This window comes from Musca autumnalis, unplaced genomic scaffold, assembly GCF_047663935.1.
Source record: "Musca autumnalis isolate F117 unplaced genomic scaffold, ASM4766393v1 scaffold_5, whole genome shotgun sequence".
Lineage (NCBI taxonomy): Eukaryota > Metazoa > Arthropoda > Insecta > Diptera > Muscidae > Musca > Musca autumnalis.
In genome coordinates, this window is record NW_027412088.1 from 79,634,581 (window position 1) to 79,648,233 (window position 13,653).

The 13,653-nt window shown below is 35.0% G+C and overlaps 1 protein-coding gene across 3 annotated transcripts; it reads right to left on the reverse strand.

Annotated features, from left to right (window-relative positions):
* Positions 1 to 7,640: 7,640 nt before the first annotated feature.
* On the reverse strand, positions 7,641 to 13,244 carry puml (pummelig). 3 transcript variants are annotated; one of them, XM_073992888.1, is made up of 3 exons: positions 13,035 to 13,244; positions 12,691 to 12,874; positions 7,641 to 9,516 (listed from the first exon to the last, which is right to left on the reverse strand). In XM_073992888.1, the coding sequence occupies exons 2-3, from the start codon at positions 12,754 to 12,756 to the stop codon at positions 8,293 to 8,295; spliced, it is 1,290 nt and encodes a 429-aa protein (XP_073848989.1). In that variant the 5' UTR covers positions 12,757 to 12,874; positions 13,035 to 13,244; the 3' UTR covers positions 7,641 to 8,292. The 3 variants fall into 3 exon arrangements, with proteins under 3 accessions (XP_073848989.1, XP_073848990.1, XP_073848991.1); XM_073992889.1 differs by having other exon boundaries at positions 12,965 to 13,170; XM_073992890.1 differs by lacking the exon at positions 13,035 to 13,244 and having other exon boundaries at positions 12,497 to 12,711.
* Between the last annotated feature and the right edge of the window lie 409 nt (positions 13,245 to 13,653).

A 13,653-nucleotide genomic window follows, 5' to 3' on the forward strand; every position in this document is an offset into this window, starting at 1 on the left:
AGAACAATGTTGCCACACATAATATTATTGTTATTTATCTAGGTATTCTCATAGCAGGGTTACCAAGCACATATGATGTACAATTGGAAATATCAACACTCCTCCTCAATTGTACACGACTTGTGCCAATGTTCTAAATTTCTCCAGCTTTGACAAAGGTAGTGGTTTAGTCAGCATATCTGCAAGCATTTCTTCGGACTGGCAATAATTACAATCGATGACCTTTTTATCAATATAATCTTTTACGAAGTAATATTTTGTGTCAATATGTTTTGTTCTGTTACTTAACTTCTCCTTCTTTATCAAGTTTAAGCAACTTCTGTTGTCTTCGTAAATTTTCGTCGGTTGAACTTGTTGACATCCGAAATCTGCTAAAAGGTTTCTCAACCACTTCGCTTCTTTTGCAGCTTCTGACAGCGCGATGAATTCAGCTTCAGTTGTAGATAGAGAGACAAGTGTTTGCTTTTTACAAGCCCAGCTGATTGCGCAACCATTTAATAAAAACAAATATCCAGAGTTACTTTTCCGGTCAATTCGGCATTCAGCCCAGTTTGCATCAGCGTATCCGATCAACGTATTCGGTGTATCAGTCTCACAACTAAGTTTCAAGTACATATCAATTGTTCCTTTAAGATATTTCGCCACACGCTTCAGCTCAATCCAATCTTCTTGCGAAGGACAACTTATTTTCTTTGATAAAATGGAAATACTTGCCGCAATATCTGGACGGGTGTTAACAGCAACATACAGCAAGTGACCCAACAGACTTTGATATTCATTATTTCTTAACAACGGATCAGAATTTATTTTTCCATATGATGGTTCAAACGGATATTTTGCAATTTTAGCATCTTGAAGTCCAAATTTGTTAATTACCTCATTGATGTACGTTTTCTGGCCAATTAGAAATTCACCTCTGCTTGTCCTTTTGACTTCAATTCCCAAAAATGTTGACACTGGACCGAGATTCTTGATTTCAAAATGATTACTCAACATTTTACCAACATCCGCAATCAAATTTTCATTTCTCGAAGCAACCAACAAATCATCAACATACATATAAATAATTCTTCCCCATTGATGATTTTGGTGTAACAGCAGGAATCAGCCTTACTTCTCGAAAAACCATTATTAATCAAAATATCATTAATAGCATTGTTCCAAACATTTGCTGCTTGCTTCAAACCGTAAATGCTTTTCTTCAGCTTACAAACCTTGTTTGAATCGCCTTCCACAAAACCAGGTGGTTGCGCCATATAAATGGTCTCCTTCAGTTTTCCATTTAGGAATGCACACTTTACGTCCATATGATGAATTAGCATGTTCTTTTGTCCAGCAATAGAAAGTAATATACGAAACGTTGATTGCCGTGTTACAGGTGCGAATACTTCATCATAATCAGTTCCGTATTTCTGATTGAATCCCTTTGCAACAAGGCGAGCTTTATAGCGTTGAATTTTGCCATCGCTATTAGTTTTTAATTTGTAAATCCATTTACATCCAATCACATTTGCATTTTCAGGTTTAGTAACCAACTCCCAAGTATCATTTTTTAACATAGAATCCATCTCCTCCTGCATCGCAGCAGACCACTTTTCTTTTTGTTTCGACAATACGGCTTCCTTATAAGTCTTTGGTTCGATAATTGATTCGGATTCCATGACACATGCTGAGTATCGAGCAGGACGAACACCTTTATTTCTTCTTGATGATCTACGTAGGACATTTTCGTTTTGATTAATAGCACTTGTAGTAGGGACCTCCTCTTCATCATCAGAAAAATATTCCAAATCGCTGCTCAAACTACTATACGAATCACCACGAGAGTTCATGACGTCATCAGAATCTTTCTCACCTATTTCCCTTTTTGACGAAACGTCGATTTCTAGTTGACTGGGTTGTTTGACTTTATCGCCTTTGGCCTCAACACTTTCATTTGAATTCACAAATCTAAAATCTCTGCTTATTGTCACTTTATTGGTATCAGTATCAACAAACCGCAATCCTCTGCTTTCTTCGTCATATCCCATGAAGGTTAACAGCTTTGATTTATTATCCAACTTCTTTCTTTGCACATGGGGTATCAAAACATAAGCCTTTGTTCCAAAAATATTTAAATTTTCAATATTCGGTTTTGAACCATTCCACCTTTCCAAAGACATAAATACAACAAGATAAGACATTTCTTTTGCTATCATTCTTCAGTGAATGGCTTTTGAATTTAACATAATGTTATGTTACGATATGGTGATATAACATTTTTTTCTTTTATACATTTTTACGTATTTAACCGAATTTACCGATCCAATTGACATGGAATTATTCTTGAATAGATCCTTGAATTCATAAGTTTCGTTTCTGATACCATTACATGAAATGTTCCTCCTTGGTTGCGATTTTGAATTAAATGCAACCTGTTAAGGGTAATGTTTCTATACATAGTTTCGGAAACATTTTTTGTTGCATGCATTTTGTCAGGTCTTTATTACTTTATGTCTTTGACCTTTCATACGGTGTACACGGAACGGAATTTGAAATCAATCTATTTTGCAGATAATTTGCACACACGACTGCTTCACCCCAATACTGTTTTGGTAATTCAGCTTCTTCCAGAAGACATCGGGCCATTTCCATCAAATACCGATTTTTTCGTTCAGCCACGCCATTTTGTTGTGGGCAATAGGGGACAGTGAACTGAGATTTTATGCCACGACTACTTAGAAAATCAACCATTTGTTTGGATTTATATTCCCCACCGTTATCCGATCTAAAACATTTGGGATACCTTCCAAATTTATTTTTCACCATTTCAACAAACGCCTTTAATTTTGTAAATACTTCAGATTTTTCATGTAACAGGTATACAACGGTGTAACGGCTATAATCATCAATAAATGTCAACACATATTTCTTCTTTCCAGGTGTTATTGTTTGCATGGGTCCACAAACGTCTGTGTGGATAACTTCCAAAACTTCCCCAGTTTTTTTGACTTTGACATTTTTGGAAAGGGTTTTTGAGTCAATTTACATTTGGTACATACCTCACAAGTCTTTCTCACGCCGCAATCCACAATACTAAAATTATTTTCCAGCATACCAACTTGCATAGATTTAACAGCACTGATGTCTCGGTGTCCAAATAATTTATGGTAATAATGTTGGCAACGATCCATTTTACACGTAACAACATTTGCCTTTTCGGTACGTTTACAACGCAATTGGTACAAATTGTTGACCAAATCTGCCAAACCGATTTGCACGCCCTTATCGTCGCTTATTTTGCAAATATTACCAGTAAATGTAAAGGTATAACCCCTAGTCGACAATCTCTTCACTGAAAGTAAATTTCCTTTAAATGATGGAATGAAGAGAACATCTTCAACAGTAATGACCACTTCAGCGCCTTTATTATTCATCATTTTAATTTTGCACACTCCTTTACCATTCGAATAAACAGCATCACCATTTGCAATTGTAACCTTTTCACGCCATGATGTATCCAGTTCCATAAATTGTTCTTTTGCACTGCAAATATGGCATGTCGCTCCAGAATCAACAACCCATTCACCTTCAGCACCGCTCATAATGAAACACGCATTCTTCATATCTATATTTTCTTGTGCAATTTTGGCTTTGTGTTGATCCAATTGCTTATTTTTTAACTTCCAGCAATTTCTCCGTATGTGCCCAACACCGTGGCAATGGTGACAAATAATTTTCTTTTTGTATACAACTTTATTCGTTGTTTTCAACACAGAGTCTTCACCGGCTTGCCTTTTCTTTAATTTATCATGCTCTTCCAATAATTTATTCTCCACAACAGTCATTGTAAGATCTTTCTCATCTCTAACTTCAAGAGCAGTTATAAGTGTGTCATATGTAGCAGGCAGGCTACTCAATAGCATAGAAATAATCCACGACTCTGACAAATTTTCACCCAATGATTGCAACTTTGAAAACATTATCTTCATTTTTGTTATGTGGGAATCCATATCTTCCCCAGGTTGTAATTTGAGTTCACAAATATTTCTCATAAGTTTCACCTTATTACTCAATGAAGATTTTTCGTGATACGATTTAAGTGTGTCCCAAGCTGTTTTTGCATTTGCACAATTTGCAATACGATGCACTTCACTTTCTTCAACAGCTAATCCAATCAGAATTGTTGCCTCAGTGTCACGCTCTTTCCATTTTTCATCAGGAGTCACAGGAACAGGTTCACTGACAACATCCCATACCTTTTCCTTCTTTAACAACAGCTGCATTCTATATTTCCACAACTCATAATTATCTCTGTTCAACTTTGTGAACAAGAATTTTGAGTCAGCCATGATTCTCGCCAATCGAGTAAATATCCACGATAAATTTCACAATAAAAATTTGTCAATTGTGAACAAAATTCGCAGAATCCAGGCACCAAGAATATTTATTTCAATTCTTCAAGAAACAGCGACAACAAATCCTCTTTAATTGCGAACGCATAGGCCCATAACCTGTAGAAAATGAATGTGGAGGCACGAGGATCGTTTTCTATTTTGTAATTCAGTTCTTTATTGAAGGAAATATGTAAGACAACTAACTAAACGTTACAAAAGTAAATTATGTATTATGTACAATGATGGATGATATGTGTGACACATGTAATATGGCAGACAATATAAAATGCAATAAATAAGAGAAGAGAGAACATAAATGAGTATGCGTGAATACTGTTGCATTTGTATATAAGAACAATGTTGCCACACATAATATTATTGTTATTTATCTAGGTATTCTCATAGCAGGGTTACCAAGCACATATGATGTACAATTGGAAATATCAACAAAAATTGATTGTCATTTACATACATACCACATCATATATCTGTTAATTATTATCAACATTAAATTTTTTATATTGTATTATTAATTTGTATTCAATTTACAAGTTGCTTTAACATTGGAGTAGCTATGATGTAATGAAGAATTTTTTCTAGGTTTAACCACTTTTTATCACTCCGCGAAAACTTATTATCATTTGCATACCACATCATACATCTCTTAATGATCATTTCCAAATTTAACTAATAACTTATACGATATACTTATTATTAATCTGTTGCTTTAAAATTGGAGTAGCTATGACGTAATGAAGAATTTAAAAAAAAATTAAAGAATATAGTTGTAACCAAAATAATTAGATCTCCAATTTCTAGATTTAAGATGAATTATATATATGAAATTTAGGTGGATTCTTTGTAATTATATAAATTGGCCTCAAAATTGGCTTCAATTGCAAAGCAAATAAATAAAATAAATAAATAAAACCTGCAATAGACCAAACACCATATATTACTTCAGAATAGACCAGTCACCACTTTCAACACCCATCTTATAAATCAGAATCTATCATCATCACATACCCTTACTCATCACATCCACCCCACCAAAACCACTCTACATCAACAAATCTGCGACATACCAATCACCGTTTCATCTTTATTATAAACCGTCACCTATCATCATCACAACCTCAACAACAATACATAAACATCTCTATAATAGACCAACCACCGCACATCACTGCAGAATAGACCAGTCACCACACATAACAACTTGATTATAAACCTACATCCATCATCACAACCTCAGCAACAACCTATAAACTTACATCCATCATCACAGCATCACCTACACAATCAACTTCACAGACAAATCCGTAATAGTCCAGCATCTATCATCACCACATATAGTCAAACCACAACACACAGTTTCTTTAAGGATGATCACATTGGACCTCAAGGTCTCCGAGTGAAGTACCTGCCAACAACGGTAACTGCGCGTCCTAAAGCCAAACCAAGCACCCTTTCCTTTGGAAAGGATCTTAAGTAGCAGCCATTCCTTTGGAAAGGGTCTTAGCTAGCGCCATTTCCTTTGGAAATGGTTTTAAGAAGCACCCTTTCCTTTGGAAAATTCTTAAGTAGCACACTTTCCTGTGGAAAGGGTCTTGAATAGCACCCTTTCCTTTGGAAAAGGTCTTAAGTAGCACCATTTCCTTTGGAAAGGGTCTTAAGAAGCACCCTTTCCTTTGGAAAAGGTCTTAAGTATCACCCTTTCCTTTGGAAAGGCTCTTAAATAGCACCCTTTCCTTTTGAAAGGCTCTTAAGTAGCAACATTTTCCTTCGGAAAGGGTCTTAAGTAGCACAATTTCCTTTCCTTTGGAAAGGGTCTTAAGTAGCACACTTTTCTTTGGAAAGGGTCTTAAGTAGCACACTTTTCTTTGAAAAGTCACCACATATAGTCAAACCACAACACACAGTTTCTTTAAGGATGATCACATTGGACCTCAAGGTCTCCGAGTGAAGTACCTGCCAACAACGGTAACTGCGCGTCCTAAAGCCAAACCAAGCACCCATTCCTTTGGAAAGGGTCTTAGCTAGCGCCATTTCCTTTGGAAATGGTTTTAAGAAGCACCCTTTCCTTTGGAAAATTCTTAAGTAGCACACTTTCCTGTGGAAAGGGTCTTGAATAGCACCCTTTCCTTTGGAAAAGGTCTTAAGTAGCACCATTTCCTTTGGAAAGGGTCTTAAGAAGCACCCTTTCCTTTGGAAAAGGTCTTAAGTATCACCCTTTCCTTTGGAAAGGCTCTTAAATAGCACCCTTTCCTTTTGAAAGGCTCTTAAGTAGCAACATTTTCCTTCGGAAAGGGTCTTAAGTAGCACAATTTCCTTTCCTTTGGAAAGGGTCTTAAGTAGCACACTTTTCTTTGGAAAGGGTCTTAAGTAGCACACTTTTCTTTGAAAAGGCTCTTAAGTAGCACCTTTTTGTTTGGAAAGGTTCTTAAGTAGCACCTTTTTGTTTGGAAAGGGTCTTAAGTAGCACCCTTTGCTTTGAAAAATTCTTAAGTAGCACACTTTCCTGTGGAAAGGGCATTGAATAGCACCCTTTCCTTTGGAAAGGGCCTTGAATAGCACCCTTTCCTTTGGAAAGGGTCTTAAGTAGCACCATTTCCTTTGGAAAGGGTCTTAAGTAGCACAATTTCCTTTCCTTTGGAAAGGGTCTTAAGTAGCACACTTTTCTTTGGAAAGGCTCTTAAGTAGCACCTTTTTGTTTGGAAAGGCTCTTAAGTAGCACCCTTTTGTTTGGAAAGGGTCTTAAGACTCACCCTTTCCTTTGGAAAGGGCCTTAAGTAGCACCCTTTGCTTTGAAAAATTCTTAAGTAGCACACTTTCCTGTGAAAAGGGTCTTGAATAGCACCCTTTCCTTTGGAAAAGGTCTTAAGTAGCACCATTTCCTTTAGAAAGGGTCTTAAGTAGCAACCTTTTCCTTCGGAAAGGGTCTTAAATAGCACCCTTTCTTTTGAAAAGGGAGTGGCGGTTCGACGCGCCCTCCAAAATTCAACGAAATATATAGCCTGTTTTCACCACAATTCATTCCTGTACATTTTCTGAAAATTTTCCGGTTTTAAATCTATACGGAACATACAAACATTATATTTTATATATAAGGAAGATTATGCTCTTTTAATGTTTTTCTTCAATTTTATAGCATATTTTTAGGCTAAAAAAGATGCAAAAATAACAATCCGAGACTTTTGTATAATCATCGACAGAACACAACTATTTACAAGAAGATTAGTAAAAAATAAATGAAAACATGTATTTTTCTATAGAATAACATCTAGCAATGGCTTATTTTATTTATTTAATACCAGAATATGGTTTACAAAATGTGTTTATTCTTACAAAAATATTTGATATATTTAATAAAAATTGTTTTTAATGTGTGTTTACCAACTAATATAACAACAATAATAAAATGATTCTAATTCAATTATGTTAGTACAAAATAACACGTAGATATAAAATGTTGAATAGTTTATAATGTAGAGTGTGTGATGAGCGCAATTCTTTTTGGGGTTAAAATTTCATATTTACACATTTAAGTTGTAATTTCAAATTGATAATTCAATTAAAAATATATACTGATGATAGTTCGTTTACTGTTGGAAGTTAAAATTATAAATGTGCAGAGTTGAATAATTTCCAATTGACAACTCCGAGTTATTTGTTGAAATCGGATTTCTTTATGATTTCGTTTGGTAAAGGTTTTTATAAAAATTGTTTTGTTTCTCCAAACAGATTTAATTTGTTATTAATACTATTCTTTAGGAAATCAGAAATAAAGGTTCGAAGTGAAGATTTAAATTGTACTAATGTAATAATATAATACACAGTTACTGTTTTTGTATTAAGCAATATTAGAATTTGAAAATAGTCGATGAAACATTTCATGACCATATTCATATAACCATCATTGTGGTCGATTTTCAGTGTTTTTAATAGTGGTTGATGATGTGGCGGAACCTTCGTTAGTTGCTGTTTTTGGATTTCTCGATGACTGTGATTCGGCTTCTGTTGCTTCAGATTCTTTGGAATGTGCCTCTGGCCCGGAAGTATTTGCATGCTCCTCATCAGACTCCGTTGTATCTCTGATAAGTTGACGCATTTTATATAAATCACATGTTTCGTTGACATAACGATTAAAGATCTCAGGTTTATCGGCATAAACATGATGTCCAGCACCATTAACTACTTTAATATCCACAGTGGAATCACCACGTTGTGCTTTGATTTTCTCACCAGACGATGAATCAATCCAGGAACGTGTGCCATAAATAAATGTCATGGGTATATCATGTCGTACATCTTTGATACGATGAATCATTGGATGCTTGGCCCAACCAAATGATTCCATCATTGTGTGAAAAGCCGATTCACCACTTGGATATTGGGCATTACATTGATGTATATATTGGGGTATGAGATTAATGTCATCATCAATGGTGGAAGAAAATTTACGCATAATATCGGGGCGAGTTTTTTGTACTACCCATTGACCAAATGGTCCAGCTGCTCGTAGGGCCCATAATGGATTTAGGGGTGTTAAAGCGTGAGCCAGGGCTCTTACCCACAGTGGTATTTGTTTGCTGGAGAGTGCATCAGATGGTTTTTCAGGAAAACCCCATGGATCGGCCAATATAAGATGTTTTACTCTGTCTGGATAGGAGAGAGCATAGCTGGAGGCAATAAAACCACCCATAGAATGTCCCAATAAGATCATATTTTTAATATTCATTTCACGCCTCCATTCTTCTACTGATTTGACAAATTGTTTTTCACACGTTAAAGCATCATTGGAAAACTTCGGTCGCGAACTTCTGCCAAAACCTAAGATATCAATGGCATACACTGGACGATCTTTGGCCAACGCATCAAAATTCATAACCCACAAGGCTACACCAGCACCCAAACCATGTAACATTACTAAGGGTACCTCTTTCGATTCCGTATTAAAGCTGACCGTCCATATTTTATCGGACTCTCCAATAGCTGGACCTATATCAACAAAAAATCCACGGTACGGTGTTTTCAAAAATGATAGAATTTTCTTTTCGACGGCTCTTAACATGGTGGGTGAACTGGTTGTCCAATTGCTTAAAAGTCGAAATAACCAAAATCCTTTGGGTTTGTAGTCCTATTGGGGGAAAAATAGACGAAAAAGTGGTAAGTTTTAATAGATGTTGTGCATTAAGATAAATTTATAGTTATATCTACAAGTAAAAAAGTTTTGAAATTTTCATCTATGGACAGATCAAAAAGTGGCTACATTTCCCCAAAAATTATGTATTTAGAATATTTACAGAATTATGTGCCCCTTTTCGACGTATTAACTTGTCTATTTGGATTAAAGCTAAAAAGTTTTGCGGAGGAAGTACCTAAAGGAATGGACCGTATTGTCCATTTTGGGAGTGGAACTTATTTTGCGAATAATTCCTTTCGATAGATATCGCGCACACCGGTCATTTCAGTTTATTATCGTATAATTTAGAGTTTTTGGGCCATTATATCAGGAAGCATGGACTTGCCCAAGAAAAACATAATATCACTGTAAAAAGGACTCGGGACTACAAGGAGTAGCTTCCTTAAAAATTCCAAAGGATCTTCGAACATACCTTAAACTGCACTTAAACAAAAATATTGAACTCTTGTGAGGGTGGTAACCTATGGAGTTGACCGGTATGATCCACATCCGAATTTAAATTATGTTTGGACAAAATATTAGGAAATCCAAAGTTGCGATTGCTCCGTTTAAAAGATATCGCGCGAAATTTTTAGAAAACATTTATGAATTTTTATGGGGGAGCTACTGGATTCGCATAAATATTACGATATCACACCTTTTCAACAAAAAGGTAGTAACTCAAAATTTCTTATTTTTAAGTAGAGGCAAAAAACTGTTGAAACATTACTAGTAACTCTGAAGACATGAAGAGCGGTATAACGGTATTTTTGATAAAAGTGTAGACAAAATAATGAGATTTTTACAGTGGGTGGAGTTGATCATTATGTATAGTTTTTTTTTTAATAAAAAGTGAAAATGGCAGAATGTTGAGTTACTACCCCTTTGTTGAAAAAGTGCGATATGTAAAGTTTGGACCAACGCAGTATCCTGCACTTGTACAATTTTAACAGAAAGTATGGACGTGCCCTGAAAAATCTTGTACCGTCGTAACAATGTGGCTGGAACCTCCAAAATACCGAAAATCGGCCAGTATGGCTGACTTCCGTATTGTCAATTGCTTTGTATTCGTGCATGAAACTAGGGGTTCTTAAATCGAGTTCCATACTAGAGTAATTTTGTGAAATTGCAGTAGTGGGGCAATCGATTTAAGAACCCCTAGTTTCATGCAAGAATACAAAGCAACTGACAATACTGAAGTCGGCCTATCTGTCTATAGCGCCAATATCTGAACGAGGACCTTTACCGACAATTCTTTGTAGGGATGTATCCAAAACTAAATTCCAAAATTTCAGCCATTTTGGTTGAATAATTTGGTTAGAACTTAAAAGAGAATTGGGCGGAACAGTTCTATGAAGCTATGTCAAAACGTGGACCAACATAGCCCAATTTGGATAACAATTTCCTTTTAAATTGTATTTTTTTAAATGCCAGACCTTCGGCCGTGGATTTAAGGTTTTTTTTCCCCATGGACAGGTCCAAATCTCTGTTACGGGAACAAATTTGTCTTTTTGTCATTTTTCCCTTATAAACAAAGGAATTTTGGGAACTTCATCGACTTCCCCCATAAGTGTTGTATATATTTGTGATTAGGGCGATCCGATCCCACCCGAGCTTAGCGCGTAAACTCAACATAAGCCAACAGAAAAACGGATTTCTATCAACATATCATTTTAACCTGATCAAGAATAAATATACTTTATAGGGTGTGTTACAAACGGAATAATAAAGTTAGCGTACACACTTGCTATGATGGAGGGACATAAGACGAGTTTACCCAATAAGCTCGGATCGGCATGAAAGTTCTGAAGTTGCGAAAATTCCCTTGTTACTTAGTGAACAATTTACAATTTAACAAATATTTTATTCCTGTGCCCGAAATTAGCTCCTGTCCATAGGAGGAATTCTTAAATCCCGGGCCGAAGGCCGGCTATTTAAGAAAATTTTGTTCGCGTAGTGCTTAAACTCGGCTTGTTCCTTTTTTTAAATCTTGTGTGATACCATTACAATTTTCATGAAAATGTTTTGAGTTTATGGGTAAGAAGGGAGAAAGGGAGCCCCTACACCACTTCTCTCTCCTAAAAGTTAAAAAATTTCATTATATATTTTTAATGTCTGGCCCTAGAGTAATTGTAAGTTTCTTAATTAGCCGGCCTTCGTCCGGGATTTTGGAACATTCTTTTAATTTTTAATTTAATTTCAGATGCCCCTATCTCAGGAAGTATATATATCCCCGGAAAGTGTAATACGTCGTTGGAATCAGGATCAAAAGGTAAATAATTTTCCGCATACTGTCGGAAAGGGAAAGATAAACCAAACTTTTTTGGTTTCATCTATGAAATAGGTATACTACCTACCAATCATCCTTTTAGCGAAAATAATTTCGTAAACCCTGCCGGGGAGTGTGTGGCTAGCGTGCACTCTGTCGGATTTTTTCCCGTCCACTTATTATTTCACAACTTTGCACTTAGAATTTAACACTTCCAGTGTTTTCCACTAAATATCAATATACTTTAAAATAAATTAATAGGAAGCGATTAACACAATGTTTGAAAGAATCATTTTTCAAAAACTAGTCTATCAATTTAGAAAATATTTGCATTGCAAATTTCCATTAAAATATCACTATAATAGCCAAAATATGTCGAGCTACTTGATTTGTTTTCAAAAAAAAAACATATTTCATTTTAAATTAATAGGAAGGAAATAGAACTTTTGCACAATTTGTTTTTCTACTTTTAACTATTGCAAGTCATTTAATTATGCTTATCTAATACAATAACGTCATCGTCCAATTTTCATATTAAAACAATGCAGATAGAATGCATTTCTTTCTTTCATTTGCCCTTTGATATTTATCAAAGTTATTTAACAAATTACAACAAACAGTTAATGGGCAAGGGATAGTGAGGGGATATAATAATTAAATTATTACTCAATATTCCGTTTGGAGGGTGAAAAGTATACAGCCCATATCATTACGTTTGCGGCTCAGATGTTAATTTTTTGATTTGCTTCCTCATTGCTGGTTCTATTACGTTGTGGCTATTTTTTTTTTTAACAAAACGACGTTGTTGCACACTTGATATTCGACAAATAACACAGATTCGATTCGTCTGTTTTGCTTACCTCTACGTCCATTCCCTCTTTAACAACAGCAACAGATTGACAATAGTTTGTCTGTGCCAGAGTCATCTTAATTTTTGTTTTGTTTTTGTCTATTTTATGTGAATTTCTATATTTTTTTGAATTTTTTCTTTATTTTCGTTTGTTTCACTTTGCAATTTTTATGTTTCTGTTTTTGAATTTCTCTCTACAAGGAAATCAAGGAAATGTTAGAAAAATTAAAATAAAATTAATTCAGTAATTTCAACCACACAAACAACAAATATAAACTGCGGACCGATGGAATATTTTTCATTTTAACTATTCCGTTGTTTACAAGAAATATGAGAATACATATATTCTCTTACTTTTTTATCATTTAATACTGCAAAAATATGTAGTCACACGATACGATTTGAAAGTGTTGTGAAGAAGTTCTCGAATGTTAGAAGATTGAGATTGATAAAAAATGATTCTGCCCCCCGCACAACGAACAACAACTGTAATTTTCGGGTTTTGTTTTGTTTCCAATATTTATGATTTGGTCTGTCGAGTTAGGGTTGTATAGATCGATTCACAATTTTATCATTTATCGATTAATCGAATCCGATAAAATGATATATGTACCATCAATATTTGCTCTGTTCCAGAACCTGCAAGAAGCTACTATTTTTTACTATGATAACATTTTTTCCTTTATGTTATCGGAAAAGATAGTAAAAATTAGTAGATTCTTGCAGTTCTGGAACAGACCAATTGAATGACAGTTTTGCTCATGGTGGAATAATACCCAGCAAAAAAAAATGGAAGTGGTGCAAGTTGGAGTGAGGATTTCATTACATGCATGGATGCGCTTCCAGTGGACTAATGAAAAAGGCAATCCTTTTCCTCACATTTGGATTACATCCAACAAGCACTTTTATGTATAAACGATAAAAAATTCAATTTTCATTCAACAAATGAAATTAAAATATTATAGTTTTTTGC

Coding starts and splice junctions, on each gene's coding strand:
- puml (XM_073992888.1), bottom strand. CDS start 12,756: ATGACTCTGGCACAGACAAACTATTGTCAATCTGTTGCTGTTGTTAAA. Junction 9,517..12,690: donor AAGAGGGAATGGACGTAGAG/GTAAGCAAAACA, acceptor TTCCCCCAATAG/GACTACAAACCCAAAGGATT.